The sequence below is a fragment of the Azolla caroliniana genome, unplaced genomic scaffold (genome assembly GCF_043228905.1).
Source record: "Azolla caroliniana isolate FFs.n. ecotype wild unplaced genomic scaffold, voAzoCaro1.0.p SCAF_6, whole genome shotgun sequence".
Lineage (NCBI taxonomy): Eukaryota > Viridiplantae > Streptophyta > Polypodiopsida > Salviniales > Salviniaceae > Azolla > Azolla caroliniana.
The window spans coordinates 19,930,633-19,948,709 of NW_028230441.1; the positions used below are offsets into that span (position 1 = coordinate 19,930,633).

Below are 18,077 nucleotides of genomic sequence, written 5' to 3' on the forward strand. Positions count from 1 at the left end.
CCTCTGACAACTTTTTTTTTCGCGCGCTCTTCCTTATCGAAATCTGACGGTGCAGATCGCACGCACCTTCCTCTAGGCGACCTGCACCGTCTGTGGCCGCGATTCCCTCACCAGCCCTCTTTATGATTTGGTGCAGGATAGCAACGAGCATGTGTGTGTGTGTGTGTGTATGTATGTATGTATGTATGTATGTATGTATGTATGTATGTATGTATGTATATTTTAGTATTAATTACACATTTGTCTCCTTCTCCTTCTCCTCCTCCTCCTCCTCCCTCTTCTTTCTTCTTCTTCTCTGGAGTCTGCAGGAAAAAGGAAGGGCTTTCTTCCTTTGTGTTATTCGATCCATCGCCCAACGAAGAAGAGCTTGCGGCTCCATCGCCGCATATCAATCCCAGGTTCCTTTCCTCTCCTCTTTTTCCATGTAAATCCTTTATTATTCTTCACTGCTGTTTTCCTGCGGTAGATCTGTCTGTTTCTTCGTCTTCTGTCCTCCTTACGCTCCAAGCGTTGAAGGAATATTCCTCTCACTTATTAAGGCGCGTGCGAACCTGTCCCTGATTCTTTCTGGAATATTCTAGAAGATTCTGTATTTTTCGATTAGACACCGTCATCGAGCTGCTGCCCGAGCGCATCATCTCACGATCGCTCAGTGTGAGATGATGCGCTCAGTGTCTTTTTGCAACAAGTCAGGAACTCTTTTGATACTGAATAGCTTGTAATTTTTCTTAGTTTTTCATCAATAATAGAACTATATATTTTTATAAAGTCTGGACTTGGAAACTTTTCTTTAGCTATTGGCATGTTTCTGTATTGAACTATGAGAAAACCACAAATGTATAGGAAATTACTAGAAATTTCCTATATTTATGTTAGATTTCCTGATATAAATGTGTCCAACTAATGTTTTATGAGATTATGAGAAAGAACGGCAGTTTCTTAATTTAGCATAAAATTGATATTTTAGAAAAAAATTCCCTTTTTTGTGTCAGAATTTGTTCCCTCTATAATTGTTTCAACCCACTTTGTATGAGATTATGAGGAAAAAAACACAGAATACCTGCGTATAAAGATCTTTGCTGATATTTATGCACATGAATCAGTTCTTGGTAAAGAGATTCCATGAAAATATTGTTTTATGTGGAAAAGCATGTAACTTTTACTGGTTTTTGTATGGGAAAGCATAAAATTTATTGGTTCAAAAGGCTTTAGCATGTTGGTTTTTCATATTTCTAGGTTGCAAGAATACAGCACAGACAATATCCTTTGGCTTGCCATGAACTTTGGAACAGATGTGATTGCAATTACCAGTCTTATAGGTCCAATCCCACCCTCCTAACCTACCATATGTGAACCTTCACCCAAGTGCCATAACTTCATGTGAACAAAAATTCTTCGTTGTTTGCTGCAATATCAGATTTTGGTCTCTCCGTTCATGTTTTGGTTTAGCCCAAACCTAGGTTCTTGAGAGATTATCCCCAAAATGTTCTTGACTTCAAAAGAATATCCTCTATGGGGATGAAAGGCAACTTCATGATTTTTGTTGTGTTGGGGATCTGTACTTTTTAGTTGACAATTCATTACTATTAGTGCTAAGAAAATTAATTTTCATGTCATTTAGCCTTGCTGTTAGTAGTGAAATAAATTTGTTGACCTTTACATTTCAGGAATGTCTTTTCTCCAGCGTTTCTATACTTTTAGATTGGTGTATATGAAACATAGACCATCACTATCATAACAATATAGTTTTGTTGATCAGCTTGATTGTTGTTTTGTCAATGTTGTATTGACTTGTGTACCATCAATTCTAATATATGTTACATGGATCGATGGCTAGAGTGCCTGCAAGTCAATAGAATTTTATGATTCTTGAGGTGTCTTAGGTTCTCATATTGATGAGGGTTATCTTGGCTTCTGTTTTACTCAGGTATCTAAAGATGTTAAGGGGTGTGTATAGGAAATTAACTTCAAGTTCGTGCATAATTTCAACCAAGGTCCCCAAGGCCTGGACAGCAAACAATGATTCAGGTTTAAAAAGTATTGAGGATCTAGGAAGGATCAATACCCCCATGGGTTTGGCAGCTTGGAAATACCCAATCGTCAGAGGTCCCTTTCTCTTTAATCCTTGTTTGTTGTGTTTTTTGCATATGAAAATATATCCACTATTATCCTCACCCCTTTGATTTCATTTTAAGTTAGTGACACTATAGTTTGAACCATTGCTTGTTTTGGATCTCATAGAAGATTCTAATGTCAATAAGTTTAACATATACATCCATGACTAGTGGAAAGAAACTGGGAATGTGAATATGTTGGTGATTCTAAGGCTTGAAATTGTGAAGGGTGTAAGTTCTAAACATATTGAAACCCTCAAACTTTTAGAGAGTTTTCTAGTATAAATACACAACGTAGTCCCATAAATGTTTGAAAATCCAGATTGAGAAAACATATTGACATAAAGTGTCCATGAATGGTGAATCGGGACATTGATTAACATTATCTATCTATCTATCTATATAACAAAGCTTTAGCATGAATAGATTGTTGTGCTAGAAGCCCTTATCTATATAACTAAGCTTTAGCATGAATAGATCGTTGAATCGTTTTGTTGTGCTAGAAACCCATATGGATATGAAGGAGAGTTGGGGTCTAACAACCACCCATGGGAGTCCATCTCATACTATCCACAGAGGTTATTAACATGAATAATGGGAATATGTAGTCAGTTTTGGATATAGCCGGCCATTTCATCTTCCATTAGGGTGGAGTCCCTTCTTAGAGTGATGGTGATGAGGGGAAGAATATGCATCAAAATCCTCGGTATGTTTACTACAGAATAGGGGTGGCCAAGGTTTATCCACTTGATATTTGGGCCTATCTCTAGCCTTAATTTGACCCCTAATGCATAGTTAAAATTGTCAATCAACATCATATATATTTCTTTTACAAACGTTTATATGTGGTTTTTGCCATATTACAATGCTAGAGGAATTTCTCGTTGCATTGATAGAAGAATCTGATGCTTGCAATCTCAACTTTTGTCTCTGAACTCGGAACCCATGTTCTTCCTATGTCAATGTCTTCTTTTGTGAAGAAGCAGTATCCTCAAGACTCTCAGTGACATGAGTGTTGTGGACCTAATCTTCTGTGGTCATGCTACATATGATTTAACGTGGACCTAACCGAGATATGAGATTGTGGCTGGAGCACTCAGGGTACACATGCAGACAAAAGCCATGAACTTTTCTTGTTGAATTACAGCGTCAAATCTAATCACAACACTAATTCACCTTTGTCATGTCTATCCCCATGTTTAGTTTAACGGTTTAACCTAATTTATGTGGGGTTAAATTTTGTAAGTACTAAGGGGATGATAGATAGTATAAGGACAAATGTGGTCACTCATGTATAGATGTATTTGTTGTGTGACATGTGGATTATCATATGCTGATGGGTAAGGAGGATTGAAGAGTCCATATGGTTGAAAGTTTCTTGTAAAAAAATTCTATGCTTTCTGGATTGTAATCTGTGTTTTAGCTCTTCTTAACTGTGTGTACTATGAACCTTGTTTACCATGCACATATTTATTAACTTTACGTCAACCAACTTTTTCGTAATGTGCAGCTTTGTCGAGTGAGGTTGTGACACAAACTTCTGGAGCATCTGCTGTTAGTGTGGTAAAGGGTCCCGATTCGAACATTGTGTATGATGAATCTGTCCATGAGAGATATCCTCCAGGTGACCCAAGCAAGCAGGCATTCACATACTTCGTTATGACAGGAGGAAGGTTTATCTATGCATCTATGATCCGCTTGGCTATACTGAAGTTCATATTGAGTATGTCAGCAAGTAAAGACGTTTTAGCTCTTGCTTCTTTAGAGGTTGATCTGAGCAACATAGCACCTGGCTCAACAGTTACAGTGAAATGGAGAGGCAAGCCAGTTTTTATTCGTCACCGAACTGATGAGGACATTAAATCGGCAAATAATGTGACTCTAAGTGAGTTGAGGGATCCTCAAACAGATTCAGAGAGGGTCATTTCCCCTCAATGGCTTGTTGTAGTTGGAGTTTGTACTCATCTTGGATGTGTTCCATTGCCGAATGCTGGGGAGTATGGAGGTTGGTTCTGTCCTTGCCATGGTTCTCACTATGATATCTCTGGAAGAGTAAGGAAAGGCCCTGCCCCGTATAATCTAGAGGTGCCGACATACAAGTTCTTAGAAGAACAGAAATTGCTGGTTGGTTAGATGCGCGTGTGCAACCCTGATTTGTGCTCAAAGACCTGTTTTGTTTTTATAACTGGCATTAAGCTTTTGGTTTCTACTGTAAAGGTAGAAATGAGGAATTTGCTGTGGAAAACATCAATAAGTTGCATCTCAAGAAGTCCCTTTACAATGTAAATGAGGAACTGGACTCTTTGTCTAGAGCATGGAGCTCAGAAACATTAGTTTGATAATTTGATATTCTTGAACATTTAAGATAATACTTATTTTCAACTTTATAGTTCTTTGATTACCTCACAGTGAATCATTCAAATTATTATTCGTAATTTGTAATCGTTTCACATTCTTGTTCTGGTAGCTTAAAATGAAGAGCTTTGGCCTACCTTAGTTCAATGAGTGATTTATTAGTCTTCTTAGTCTTAGTCTTCATGCAAAGCTTATAACCTTAGTTTTTCATGGAGTACATGTATGTCATATTGTTATGTTGAAATTGGATGATAGTGGTTACTTGTTTACAAGATAAAGACAATTAATTTTATTATGTCTTCTTTGCAACAAAATGAAGATGAGTGTTGTTGAGGGAGGTATTCTGATTTTCCTACTATTCTACTCGATTTGTTTGCATTGTCAGAAACTACGTAGATGGCATTTTATTAAATGTACAACAAGAAGATACTACTTTGGTTAGATTCTATATGTAATATGCATAGTTTTGACCCTGCTATTTTATCAACTAAACAAGACAAATGTATAATTAATTTTTGGATGTGAATGACTTGTATCTTCTTAGATGCTACCAAGTTAAAATTTTGTGTCCCCTAGAAAATGCGCCTTATTAATTTGCTTTGACCCTGCTATTTTATCAACTAAACAAGACAAATGTATAATTAATTTTTGGATGTGAATGACTTGTATCTTCTTAGATGCTACCAAGTTAAAATTTTGTGTCCCCCAGAAAATGCGCCTTATTTATTTGCTGGTTAGTTTTATTTGGTTTTGATGGGGTTTTCTTCCCAATCATTTTTCTAACCCTTGCTACCCCTTATTAGCCATGCGGATTATCCATAGGGTTTTGACTTGTGAGCCTATTATGTGTTTGCTTTTAATCAAGTAATTATCGTAACTTGATCACTCAAGTAATTAACTTATAACTACTTTAAAAACCTCTATCCACAAATTATAAGGTTAATGTTTTTCCCTACATATGAGTGAGTCATTCCAAAGGACTATTTATATGCATTAAATTGTAACAAAGAAAGCAAGGTGGGCTCATATTTATTAGAGCTTGGTTTGGATTTGTTAGAATTAAAACATCTTTTAGTTCCTAACACTAATTAACATTGGAACCACGGTTACAAATTATTCCTAGGGAATAAACCTTGACTTTAAATATTTCTTTTGAGGTAACTTAACGAATGCTCACAAATGTTCTTGTATCGAAAAACTACTTTTTGTCTAGGTAATGAAAATGGAATGCATTTTAGGAATCTTGATAAATACAAAGAGACAATTTGTTGAAAATATCCCTTGCATGTTCCTCCCAAGGGAACTCAACCCACACCGTCAAGTCTTATATACTCGAGCAATAACTATTCTATAATTTGTACCTCTTACGTGAGCAGATATTTCGAAAGCAAGCCTACTTGGTTAGAAGGTAAAAGTAAAGATGTGCTCATTAGCAAAATCGTGAATAAGAAGCACATGGATATGACTTTTTGCAAAGAGTACAAATCATGAATCTACATTATCTATACATTGACTGGATTTTTTACGATGCATTGCAAACATGGGACTCAAAGAAATGACCAAACTTTCAAAAAATGTATTTTATTTGTTTGGGTGTAGATAATTTCAAGTAATTAGAAAAATTTAACTCTCCTTATATAATTGAAATTGAACGAGGCTGAAGCTTGTAGGGAAACTATACATAATTTACAATTATTACAAAATAAAATTGCGTGTAAAGATATTTATTATTCATCTATGTACATAATTCAGAGTTATTAGGGGGAAAATTAAGGGTTCCTATTTGAAAAGGAAATAAAAGAAAATGTTGTAGTTTGCAAAAAAAAAAAACTACTATGTAAAATCATTCATTATGTGTATAGATAGTCTAGTGTAAGTAGATACTATTTTGACAATAGTTTAGAGTAATATTTATACTTGAAATTTCATGGCTAAATGCAAACTTCGAAGTTTCTTGTGAGGCCGTATTGTACCTTAGAGATAGAATTGGATAAAAAAAAACATTCTATTCTAAGGGAACATCCTCTTCTTGACAAGAAGGAACCACTAAATGATTTACGTATTTTAGTTTACGTCAAAGTGAAGGTACTTTTCTCCATCATTAATCTTAAACTACCACAATGATTCATTAACAAAAAGTTCTCTGCACTAGAAAGGAATTGACCTACAAGTGTAATAGAGTTGTATGCGATAATTCAAGAACTCAAGACATGATGATGTTCATTGTTCACTACTTGTGCGGAGCCGAGGTTCGAAGCTTGAACAACCATTCCATGTCAAAATGCTTACACAATAAACTAGAACCAATGCCACAATAGATGGGAACATCTCATGTAGGAGTTCCACATAGAAATTGAGTATTATAGGGAGAAAGATAATATAATGGTCTGTGCTTTGTCTACACTTGTGTATGAGATGAGTTTCAACATGGTTGAAAGTGAGATGTCACACACTATACATGAAGCTCAGAAAATAGGCACATTTATTTAGAATAAGTGAATTGGGGCCAACTATCTACATAAAAATGAAACCAATATCCATTTTCCCATTAGGCCATCACCCTCAAAGTTCTATCTATTGACCCAGGGTTGCTAAAGAGAAAAGGAAAATATGTGTTATGCAGATTTCCAGTGTCAAGAACCAAGGTATCAAGGATTGCATGAAAGTCCATGTGTTGGACATTCAAGCATGAAGAAAAATTTGCAAAAGTTAAGTGCCACAATTGGGGGTGTCATATTGACAAGGATTTCCCAGACTATGTGTCTTGATGCGTTGCTTGTCCTACTTCGAACTTCTATGCGTGAGAGAGTATGTTATCTTATAATGTTGCAACCTTTTGCCCATCCTAAATAGGGAATGGCAAAGCATGTCCATGGATTTCTTTGTGGGTTTGCCTTGTACTAAACCTTAACACATATCAACATTGGTTATGGTTAAATAGTTGACAAGGATTTCTAGGCGGCATTCCATGTTTGTGGGCCACAATTCATTTCAAACTTCTAGAAGCACTTGTGAAAGATACTTAGGATTTCCTTTAAGCTCTCTTAAACCTATTGTCCACAGAGTGCCATCCAGAATTGAATTTAGAACTAAGATGTTAGAGTAGTACCTTTGTTGCTTCATCAATTACCATTAGGATGATTGGGTTGACTGCTTGCATTTTGCAAACTTTGCTTATAATCATTCAATAAATTCTTCTACCAGACATACTTCAATATTCTCTGAAACACAAATCGTTACCACACATCAAAAACATTGTATACATATCACTAATTATCGACACCTCAACACATGACTTGGAACTTGTGGTTGTGACCTACTTCTATGATGCTAGTTATGGTTCAATGCTCTACACCTTTTAGATGAAACAAAGCAGTCCACACCATCAAGCTACACAAAAACAATATTCCAACACATTCCCAATGTTGGCTATGGTGGGGCTCAAATTCTTTCTCGGAATTGACCCATGGGAGGATATATGTTGACCTTATTTGATAGTTTGTAGAATGATATCAACGAAAAACTAGTCATGTAGTAATGTATGTCTCCAACAACCAACCCCCCATTGAGTTCTTGTTCTCTATGGAGGATATAGAAAACACTCTACCTCCCAAGAGACAGTGTCTCCTTTACCCATCCCCACATACTTTGAAGATATACCTAACATCATCATTCCAAAACTATGGTGGCACTTGATGAATGTGCCAAGCGAACTACATGATATATGTCGAGAGTCATCCCAAGTCATTGATGCAACCAACAATGACAATGTTCAACATGCACATCAAAAGCTTGTATTCTAGGCAACATACATGTTGATGTTTGATTGGTCCCGCTATTCTTTGTTGTTCAAACCTTAAATTTCAAGGTAGCATGTATCGAAAATTACAAGACCTATATCTTTACTAGATATGGAGAACTACATTAAAATTAAATGTTGGCTTACTATCACGGTAATGTTATGTAGTGTGGCACACCGATGGTATTTTATGTTTGTCACAAGCCCTTCCCTCGGAAGTAGTAATCAAGTGTGGTTAAGCACATTTAGCCCATTCCTTTCCTTAATCTCTCATTCTTTTGTTCATCATTAGTTTGATCTGTAATAGTTCCTATGATTAATTGATTGGGACCATGAGCTCGTGTTTAGTATCATATAATAAATTGGTAACGTTTCATAGCTTGGAAATTTGCTGAAGGGAAAAATCATCAGAACTTTTGTAATTTGGAAAAATTTATAAAATATTGTAGGTTTTACTCAGAAACCCATTATGGAGAATACAGATATTTCCATGGCTTATGATGTTCCAGAGAATGGCCACTTCTGAACGCATCATGACATGAGGATTATGATAGCCCCATATTGAAAAGCCCTCGTATCCTTCCTTCTTAACCACCTTTTACATAGAGAATGATGAGACAGCAAATTAAATCAATTGTTGTTGCCCTAGTTTAACACATAGGTATAAGGCTAAGTATGTGGCCATTGTATTATATAAGCCCAATAGAAGATAATCATTGTAATGTTAAGGCTTAAGCATTTCATGTAGAGAGAAAGAGAAAGAGAAAGAGAAAGAGAGAGGATTCATGAAGCTCTGACTTAGTTAGTATATGAAGAACTTAGAAGGTTTCACCTTTGTGGCCTTACTCAAGGCTTGTACCAAGAGAAAGGATGTCCAGAAAGGCATCAGATTACATGATGAGATCTTAAGAAGAGGTCTGCTTGACAGAAAGAACCCTTATGTAGCAAGTACTTTGATCAATATGTATTCCAAATGTGGTATGCTTGAGAAAGCAAAATATGTGCTTGGAAAGCTTCCGGTTCGAGACATAGTCTCTTGGAATGCACTCATGTCTGGGTATGCTCACCATAAGCAATTTCATGAAGTGCTAGAATGTTTTGATCGCATGCAAAAGGAATGTCTTTCGCCGGATGTGGTTAGTTTTATATGTATCTTGAAGGCATGTGGTAGTACAAGAAACATAGAAAAAGGCAAACAAATCTATGATGTCGTTGTGAATAGCGGGTTGTTGGAGAAACATGTGGAGCTCGGAAATGTTTTGGTGGATATGTATGCAAAATGTGGTATGCTTGAGAAAGCGAAGCAAGTGTTAGAAGAGCTTCACATACGGAATGTTGTCTCTTGGTCTTCATTAATTGGTGGATATGTCCAACAAGGTCAAGGTGAAGAAGCATTGAGTTGCTTTGAGAGAATGCAAAGTGAAGGATGCCCTCCAGATGCAATCACATTTAGTTCTATCCTAAAAGCTTGTGCTATTACTGCAGCCATATGTAAGGGTAGCATCATTCATGAAAAGATTGTGAGTAGGGGATTGTTAGAGAAGGACATCGTTCTTGGAACTTCTTTAGTGGATATGTATGCTAAATGTGGTATGCTTGCAAAAGCACAAAAGGTTCTCAAAGAGCTTCATATTAAAAATGTTGTCTCATGGAATGCATTAATTGCAGGATATGCCCAACAAGGGCAAGGTCATGAAGCATTGAGCTGTTTTGAGCATATGCAAAGCAAAGGTGGCCCTTCTCCAGATGCAGTTACTTTCACTTGTGCTTTGAAGGCTTGTGGTAGCATAGGAGCAATAGACAAGGGCAAACATATTCACGATGAGATTTTGCATAGAGGATTTTTGGAGAAGGATACTATGCTTGGTAATGCTTTGGTGGATATGTATGCCAAGTGTGGTATGCTTGCAAAAGCACGACAAGTAATTGAGGAGCTTCCTGTACGAAATGTAATCTCTTGGAATGCACTAATTTCTGGGCATGCCCAAGGAGGACAAGGTCGTGAAGCATTAAACTGCTTTCAATATATGCAAAGTGATGGTTTATCACCTGATGAGGTTACTTTCCAATGTGTTTTACGAGCATGCACTCATGCAGGATTATTAGATGAAGCTCAGTTGATGTTTGCAAACATTTGTAGAAATAATACCATCATCCCGAGCATAGAGCACCATAGTTGTGTATTGGTTGTTTTGGGATGTGCTGGGTACTTTGATGAAGTGTTATCCGTGACTAAAGTGATGCCATTTTCTGATCATCCTATAGTTTGGCTTGCAGTGTTGAATGCTTGTAGAAAATGGGGCAATGTGAAACTTGCGAAATTTGCTTTCAATCAAATAGTTGAATTTGATCATAATTGTGCTGCTGCAGATGTTCTTATCTCTGATGTTTTTGCAGCTGCTGACATGAAGGTCGAATCTATGAAATTGAAGCATGAGTGAAACAACCTTGAACATAAAGGTTGTAATAGCCTTTGAAAGAATTAAGAGAGGTAAAGCACGTACTATCCTTCAAATTATATTTGAAAATGTGAGTTGTATGCCCCTCACAGACACTATGCTTGAAAAGCATGTGGCAGAATCTTTGCATGAAAGAGAAGGTACAAAAGATTGAATCCATGAAACTGAAATATGCAATGAAACAGCCTTCAATGTAAAGGTTGCAACATCCTTTCTGAATGATTAGGACAAATAAAAGAGATGTCAAAGTGAAGGGCTGATAAGATTCTCCTCTTTCCTCTCATCCTAATGCTAGTAATTCCACTCGAGGCATATGAGAGTTGAGGGGATAGACAGACAGAAATAAAGATGTATTAATGTCTACTACTAAAGGCCAAAGGGGGTCTATGAGACAAATCAAGATTATGAATATGAATAAAGTCATGTTGTCAATACTGAAACGAAAATAAAAGCTCTAGATTTCTTAAGATTCATGATAATGATCTTAATGCGTTGGTGGCATGCAGATCAGACATGACGAGCAATGATATCCATGGTCTGGTGATGATATGGTCCCATGTAACATATCCTGCTACCTGCTGTCTCCATTGTCATCGGCATTCCTTAACGCTCTCTATGATGATCCTTTGGTGTGTTGTCAGTGGAGGTGTGGGGCTATGGAAGAATTCAGTGATGCACGATTGTCGTCGCATCTTGTCCTAGTATAATGGTTGAATCACCTATGTATTTGAAGTTCGAGCAAGTTTTGGCCAAAGAGTCATAGATCGGCCCTTCCCATCATTTGTCAAATGGTGATGAAGTCCACGTATATAGGGTGATATACTTTAGCCCAACGTTTCTTTATTTCAGCTATGATATTGTCTAAGCTCTTGACATCACTTTCTTTTGCTAGGGAGAGTTCTACATTACTCCTCGTAGTGCCTTTTACCCTGTCATTTTGTCAACTTGGCTTCATATTCTCGAGGTTAAGGTCAAGTTCGCCTTCTTCATCATTAGTAATTTTCACCTTGATCGCTTCAAATTCAGTTCGAACAAATTTGATATATTCTTCAAAGGATGGAGATTTGACGTTGTAAGGCATTCATCAAATAAAATTTGACCTAATAAAATTGGGAAGTGTTTTCTAAAGGTTCATGAAACGTCCATCCAATGTTTCAAGACTTAATGCGTGTGTAGTTTATGTGTCTATGTGTAGTTGTGTAGTTGTGTGGGTGGCACTTGAGGGATAGAATAATTACTTGTGCGTTAGAGAAGAAGAGAAAAAGAACTCCAAAAAATACAAACATTAGCTGAAACAAAAAACCCTAAAAAGGAAGAAAAACTTCTAAAACTAAGACAAAGAAACCATAAAAGTGCAGCCAGAATGAAACCCTAAGGTTCAGCAAGAACAAAACCCTAAAAATTCAGTACAAAGGAAACGCTAAAAGCACAACAAAGCAAAACCTTTAAAACTCAGCAGAATAGGATTTAGTCAATTTGAACATCCAATACATATTGCCAAACCCCATCACTCTTAGCAAGGGTTTTGGATCGGCATGCTTTAGGCTACCACCAATTGTCTATGAAAAAGGTTGTTTTGGTTTGCAATAATATGCTAATTAAATGTCTTTGTCAAATGTGATCAACATAAGGATCTTGATTTGTTGGAGACAATATATGGTGATGCACATCAGAGTTTCAAGAACTACCTCATACATGCTTCAACAACAATTTTAAGGCAGAATTAAAGCCCAACTTATGGAATTGGAGGATATCCAGATGGTTTGCAACTGAAGATATATGCATTTAGGATACTTCTATGTTGATCAAGAGTACAGTTTACTTTCAGCCAATATCCTGACAGAATGGCTATCAGAAATTTAAACAATTAAGGGTGCTCTTTTTGTTGTTGTTAACTTATCTCTAAAATCTAATGATGTGCAAGATATGTCCATAATCTTAGGGCATCAATGGATTTGTGGAGCCTTCGTGGAGAGTCTCATAGCTTTAGATCAATCCAAAGAATTTTTTTTGCAAGTCAAGAACACACACGTGGTGCAAAGAAAACATTGAAATTTCATCCATGTCGATAGAGTCCCGTTTCCATGGATGAATGTGTAGTATATTTATTCTTTATAGCTTGGCACATTTGTATACTAGTTTAAATTCGTAGTTTGTGTGAGTTTGCATGAATGAGCCGTCTCTACACATCTGACTCATTCTGACATAGATGCACTAATGTACTGATGAATTTCAGCTGCTATGTTTGCACTAATGTAATGGCTATGAACCTTTAAAAGCTTTGTTCATGCATGCATAGCCACCGGCTGAAGTAGTAGTGATGGCTAACAAAGCAGGGAAACATAAAAGTATGGGGTGTTCCTTTTGTAGGAGAATTATACGGTACTGGAAGACTTCCAAGAGATATGGCTTACTCTCCAAAATATGAAAGGATTTTGGCAAGTAAGCCCTCTCTCATGGAATCAACTAATCTAATCTTAACCGAATCAAGTAGAGTTTTCATGAAACAATGCCAGCTTCATTGGACAAGTAGACATGGAGGGTGTGGTTATTTGTCTTGTTGATGTACTGTGGCTAGCTGTAAAAGCATCATATGTAAGGAACAAAATCATACTTTTTTCTCATCATTTTCTATTTTTTCATACATGAAACGGTCTCGGGAAGAAGAAATTCCTAAATCATGGAAATTCATCATACAACCAACAAGCTTCAATAGTTTGTCGATTTCTCTGTCCCAACATACACCCTGAAACCTAGTCGACTGTAAGGTTCTCTAACAGAGATTTAAATTAATGGGCAGAAATTTATGCATTAAAGTTAAGAATGGAGGGCATGGAAAGACATAATGCCTGTGTGGCCTTAATCAAGGCATGTACAGGGATCAAGGACCTGTCTCGACTTCATGCAGAGATTCTAAGAAATGGATTTTTGCATGGAAAAAAAGGACACATTATAGCTACCACCCTGATTAGCATGTATGCAAAATGTTGCCTTTTCTCAAAGGCCCAAGAGCTTCTTGAAAACCTTCATATCCAAGATGTAGTCTCATGGAATGCACTCATTGCAGGGTACATAAAACAAGGTCATGCCCATGAAGCCATAAGATGCTTTGAAAATATGAAGAAAGAGGGCCATGTCCCTAACCAAGTAACCTTCATATGCATCTTGAAAGCATGTGGGCTTGCAAGGGACAGGTGCAAAGGTAAGCAAATTCATGAAGAGATTGAGAGAAAGGGGTTTTTGATGATGTTAGAGAAGGAGGTAAATGATAATGTGGTTGTGCTTGGTACTTCATTGGTGGATATGTATGTGAAATGGGGGGATTTGGCTGAAGCCAAACAAGCTCTAGAAGGGCTTCAACTCCGAAATGTGGTCACTTGGACATCCATCATAGTAGGATATACCCAACAGGGACAATGTTATGAAGCATTCGACTCTTTCACACGCATGCAAGCAGAGAGCCTCGCCCCGAATATGATCACTCTCGTTTCTATCCTGAAGGCATGTGGGAACATAGGTCAAATACACAAGGGTAAGCAAATGCATGTGAATGGGGGCTTACTAATGAAGAAGGAGAATGAGATTGGCATGCTTGGCTCTGCTTTGATTGCAATGTATGCAAAGTGTGGTGTACTCTCTAAAGCTCGACAGGTGCTCGACGAGGTTTGTACCGATGATGTGGTTTCATGGAATGCACTTATTTCAGGTTATGCCCATTGGGATCAAGCTCACAAATCAATCCTCTCTTTTGAACGCATGCGAATGCGTGGCATCTTGCCCGATGCCTTTAGTTTTGCTTGTGTCTTGAATGCATGTGGTGAGACAGGGGATATTAGTAAGGGTAAACAAATCCATGAAGAGATTAAGATGAATGAAAACCGGATGTTAGAGAAGGATGTGGTGCTTGGCAATGCTTTGGTGGATATGTATACCAAGTGTGGTTCTTTAGAAACTGCAGAAAAGGTGCTCAAAGAGCTTCCGATCCGAAATGTGGCCTCGTGGAATGCCCTCATATCAGGATATGTTCGGCATCAGCGGTATCATGAGGCATTTGATTGGTTCGAAAAGATGAGAAGTAGTGAGAAGGGCTCCTCAAAACCTGATGCCATTACATTCCTTTGCATCTTGCAAGCATGTGGGAGCATAGGGGCCATTCATAAGGGGAAACAAATACACAATGAGCTTGTTTCCAAGGGCTTTCTCAAGAATAATATCAGCCTTGGCAATGCAGTGGTCGACATGTATGCACAATGTGGTATGCTTGCCATAGCACATCAAGTGCTCGAGGAGCTTCCTATTCGAGATGTGGCTTCTTGGAATACACTAATGTCCACATACGCCCACAAAGGGCAAACCCATGATGTCTTGTATTGTTTTGAGCACATGCGAAGTGAAGGCTTGTCTCCAAATAAGGTCACATTCACTAGTGTTTTAAGTGCATGCGGTCGTTCAGGACTCTCTAAGGAGGCTGAGTCACTCTTTAGCTATACCACCAAAAGATATGGTGTTATTCCGAATATAGAGCACCATAATTGCATGGTCGCTATTTTAGGGTGTGTTGGGCATTTCAGTAAGGCAATGTCATTAATGAAGTATACACAATCTTTGGATAATATGGTTCTCTGGGTTACATTGTTGGGTGCGTGTAAAAAATGGGGGAATGTGGAGCTCGGGACATTGGTATTTGATCAAGTTTTGCAATTAGACAATTGATTTGCTACAACATGCAACACACCATCAATCTCTAAATGATTCAGAGGTTACATGATCTTCCATCAGATAGACTTTAATATTTTCCAAAGTGCTTTAAGTGCCATATCAATTGGAGGGCATCTTATACATATTAACATTCTATGATGGGCTTTTCACCTCATATAGTGGGATCCCACTAGTAACAAGTGTTACTACTAAATAACATGAAAGAAAATAGTCAATGCATTTGCTCGCTTCAGCACAAAAATAAAGTCTAATTCTAACATATATACATTAGGTACCACTATAACGTGAGGCTGAAGATGTGGATAATAAGACTTTTAGACAAGTCACGTGTTGAAATTTTAAATTTTAGATGTAGGACATGTTATGGTTATGGGTGGGCCCATTCACATGTAAGATTAAATTAAATAATGCCAATACATGGAAGAATGTCCCCAAACTCGAAGAAAATGATGTCAAAAGGCTTGACTAGCACGAGAAGAATCCTCAAATGCCATGCAAAAACTAAACCCTCTAAGAATTTGGCAATAGTGGACATCAAAACACATTATAAAGTGATAGAAACAAACATAGAAAACACACTGCAACTATTCGCTCTCATCGCGTAAGCAAAGAAACATATAGTTGAATTTGTCCTCCAAGTAGGTAGACTTTGCTAGAAGACAAATATAGCCCATGAGACGAATAAGAGTCCGATTGGTCACAAAAAATGAGCAGGAGGCAACAAAACATGACTTTTGAACCTAGATCAATATACAAAGCAATCTCCTACTGCCATAAGTAAAGAGAGAGAGAAAAGTACATACATCAAACACAAGGTAAATGCAAAGCGCTTCCCATATCCAGACAGATGGTGAAGGGTTTGAAAGATGCTCAGGATTCTAAGTGTTCCGATCAGAACACTTTGAAAGCATCACATGTTCTTTGCCTTTGTGTCTAAATCAGTTCAGAGTGAGCTTTTACACAATCGGTCTTCTAGGATTTGGGATTGGTCATCGAGGAGGTGTCTTGTGACTCATCTGCAGAGTATATTATCGAGGTATACCAAATACATTAGATTGATATTTTGAAAGGATTATCAGGAAGCAAGTGAAAACACATTGTTGAGAGAACACAAAAGCTATACAATATAAGCAAAGTCGCTATTAAATATGAAAGCCTATAGCTTAAATGCATATCAACATATTGATGGCACACTTTTCATTAATCACTTCTACACTACAAAAATTTAAACAGAATTACATGATATATGATATAGTTTAACTGGTAGGCAAAAACACTTTTATATTAAAAACCTCGATAAATTAACATATGTTTATTTCACTAACATTAGTTACTTAAATTGCTTTCAAAACTTTTTATTTTATTTTATTTTCCTCTAGCATTCCCTTCACATCAACTACATCCACACATAAACAGATTATGTACAAGGAAAGTAGCCAAGGAAAAACAATGAGAACACATCACTATCATTCAGTGAGAAGAACACTAAATTCAACCAAAATAATGCGATGAAATTTGAGAAACTATATTACATCCATAGAAACCTAATTTTAGGCTCTCTACACCGACCAAAGACATCGCAACATAACCCAAATGAAGTCAAAGAGAGCTCTGTTCAATTAATCTCATACCCGATTTGCCATAAATGAATTGATCGGTATCAACCATAGGGAGCCTCTTCTTCAACTACCTTGAGCTTGAGATCCGTGGCCTCCACCAGTATTGGCAGACATTTGATAGGTAGATTGGACATATTGTTGTTGAGGATACATATAGCCACCTGATGGTGGTTGTTGAGCCATATGCATATGCCCACTTGAGATCCCATTAGAACCTCCTCCATCTTTGCCAACCACCACTGGATCTCCTTGCTTTGCTACAGTAGACCTCTCCCCTTCAAACTCCCTATACTTGTGAAGATAAACTTTTAGTGGCTCAATGTAATCCTCAAACCCCAAAGTGCTCATGGCCCATAACAGATCATCACCATTTACCGTTTTTCTCTTCTCTCTCTGACACTTATCTGATGCCTCTCCAGTTATGAAGCTTATGAATTCAGAAACACATTCTTGGAGAGTCTCTTTAGCATCTTTTGATATTTTGGCATTAGCTGGTAAAGCTCTCTTCATGATTCGGCTTACATTTGCGATGGGCAATAGTCGGTCTTGTTCTTTGATGCTATCACTTCCTCCATGATGTCCACCTGAATCATCATCAGACTGATGACTGTCCGGGCTACCTTGGCGGTAGTTATTTGCCGCCATAAATCTACAACAAGCATGAGCCAATTTCTAAAATTCAAATATATAAACATTGATGGCATCATAGCATATATTGCACTCTAAAAATTTTAGCAGTTGAGAGTTTGAGTCTCATGCAATGGGCTTTTATGTTACAGTCATTATAAAAACTCATCCTAATATGCTTGGAGTTAATCCTCTATCTTTTGCTTGTCCTTAACGGGATGAAATGAAAATTCATACAGATGCTGCATGGCTGTTGTTAGCTAGTGTCATGAGACATTTCTGGTTAGCTCCTATAACAAGCAAACCCCTCATTTTGTGTTACGAAGATATGCTGCTCTCATTGTTGTTTCAGATCATGCCTCGTTAATTTGATCCTAGTAAATTT

General features: G+C 37.3%; 4 protein-coding genes across 4 annotated transcripts; 3 read left to right on the plus strand and 1 right to left on the minus strand.

The window, feature by feature from the left end:
• Window positions 1-276: 276 nt before the first annotated feature.
• LOC147863254 (cytochrome b-c1 complex subunit Rieske-4, mitochondrial-like) lies at window positions 277-4,515 on the plus strand. Its single transcript, XM_087321235.1, has 3 exons — window positions 277-398; window positions 1,928-2,106; window positions 3,625-4,515. The coding sequence occupies exons 2-3, from the start codon at window positions 1,938-1,940 to the stop codon at window positions 4,245-4,247; spliced, it is 792 nt and encodes a 263-aa protein (XP_087177361.1). The 5' UTR covers window positions 277-398; window positions 1,928-1,937; the 3' UTR covers window positions 4,248-4,515.
• A 4,011-nt stretch (window positions 4,516-8,526) lies between these two features.
• On the plus strand, window positions 8,527-11,462 carry LOC147863255 (pentatricopeptide repeat-containing protein DOT4, chloroplastic-like). The gene has a single exon (XM_087320669.1). It carries the CDS (start codon window positions 9,078-9,080, stop codon window positions 10,707-10,709), a length of 1,632 nt encoding a protein of 543 aa, XP_087176795.1. The 5' UTR covers window positions 8,527-9,077; the 3' UTR covers window positions 10,710-11,462.
• Window positions 11,463-12,808: 1,346 nt separating this feature from the next.
• On the plus strand, window positions 12,809-15,689 carry LOC147863256 (pentatricopeptide repeat-containing protein At3g53360, mitochondrial-like). Its single transcript, XM_087320668.1, has one exon. It carries the CDS (start codon window positions 13,551-13,553, stop codon window positions 15,438-15,440), a length of 1,890 nt encoding a protein of 629 aa, XP_087176794.1. The 5' UTR covers window positions 12,809-13,550; the 3' UTR covers window positions 15,441-15,689.
• A 1,226-nt stretch (window positions 15,690-16,915) lies between these two features.
• LOC147863257 (nuclear transcription factor Y subunit B-3-like) lies at window positions 16,916-18,010 on the minus strand. The gene has a single exon (XM_087320670.1). The coding sequence runs from the start codon at window positions 17,708-17,710 to the stop codon at window positions 17,129-17,131; it is 582 nt and encodes a 193-aa protein (XP_087176796.1). The 5' UTR covers window positions 17,711-18,010; the 3' UTR covers window positions 16,916-17,128.
• Between the last annotated feature and the right edge of the window lie 67 nt (window positions 18,011-18,077).

What these genes read in the sequence shown, in the direction of transcription:
- LOC147863254 (XM_087321235.1), top strand. Translation starts at nt 1,938, where the DNA reads ATGTTAAGGGGTGTGTATAGGAAATTAACTTCAAGTTCGTGCATAATT. An exon ending in GAAATACCCAATCGTCAGAG is followed by an intron (nt 2,107 to 3,624) that starts GTCCCTTTCTCT and finishes CGTAATGTGCAG; the next exon opens with CTTTGTCGAGTGAGGTTGTG.
- LOC147863255 (XM_087320669.1), top strand. Translation starts at nt 9,078, where the DNA reads ATGAAGAACTTAGAAGGTTTCACCTTTGTGGCCTTACTCAAGGCTTGT.
- LOC147863256 (XM_087320668.1), top strand. Translation starts at nt 13,551, where the DNA reads ATGGAGGGCATGGAAAGACATAATGCCTGTGTGGCCTTAATCAAGGCA.
- LOC147863257 (XM_087320670.1), bottom strand. Translation starts at nt 17,710, where the DNA reads ATGGCGGCAAATAACTACCGCCAAGGTAGCCCGGACAGTCATCAGTCT.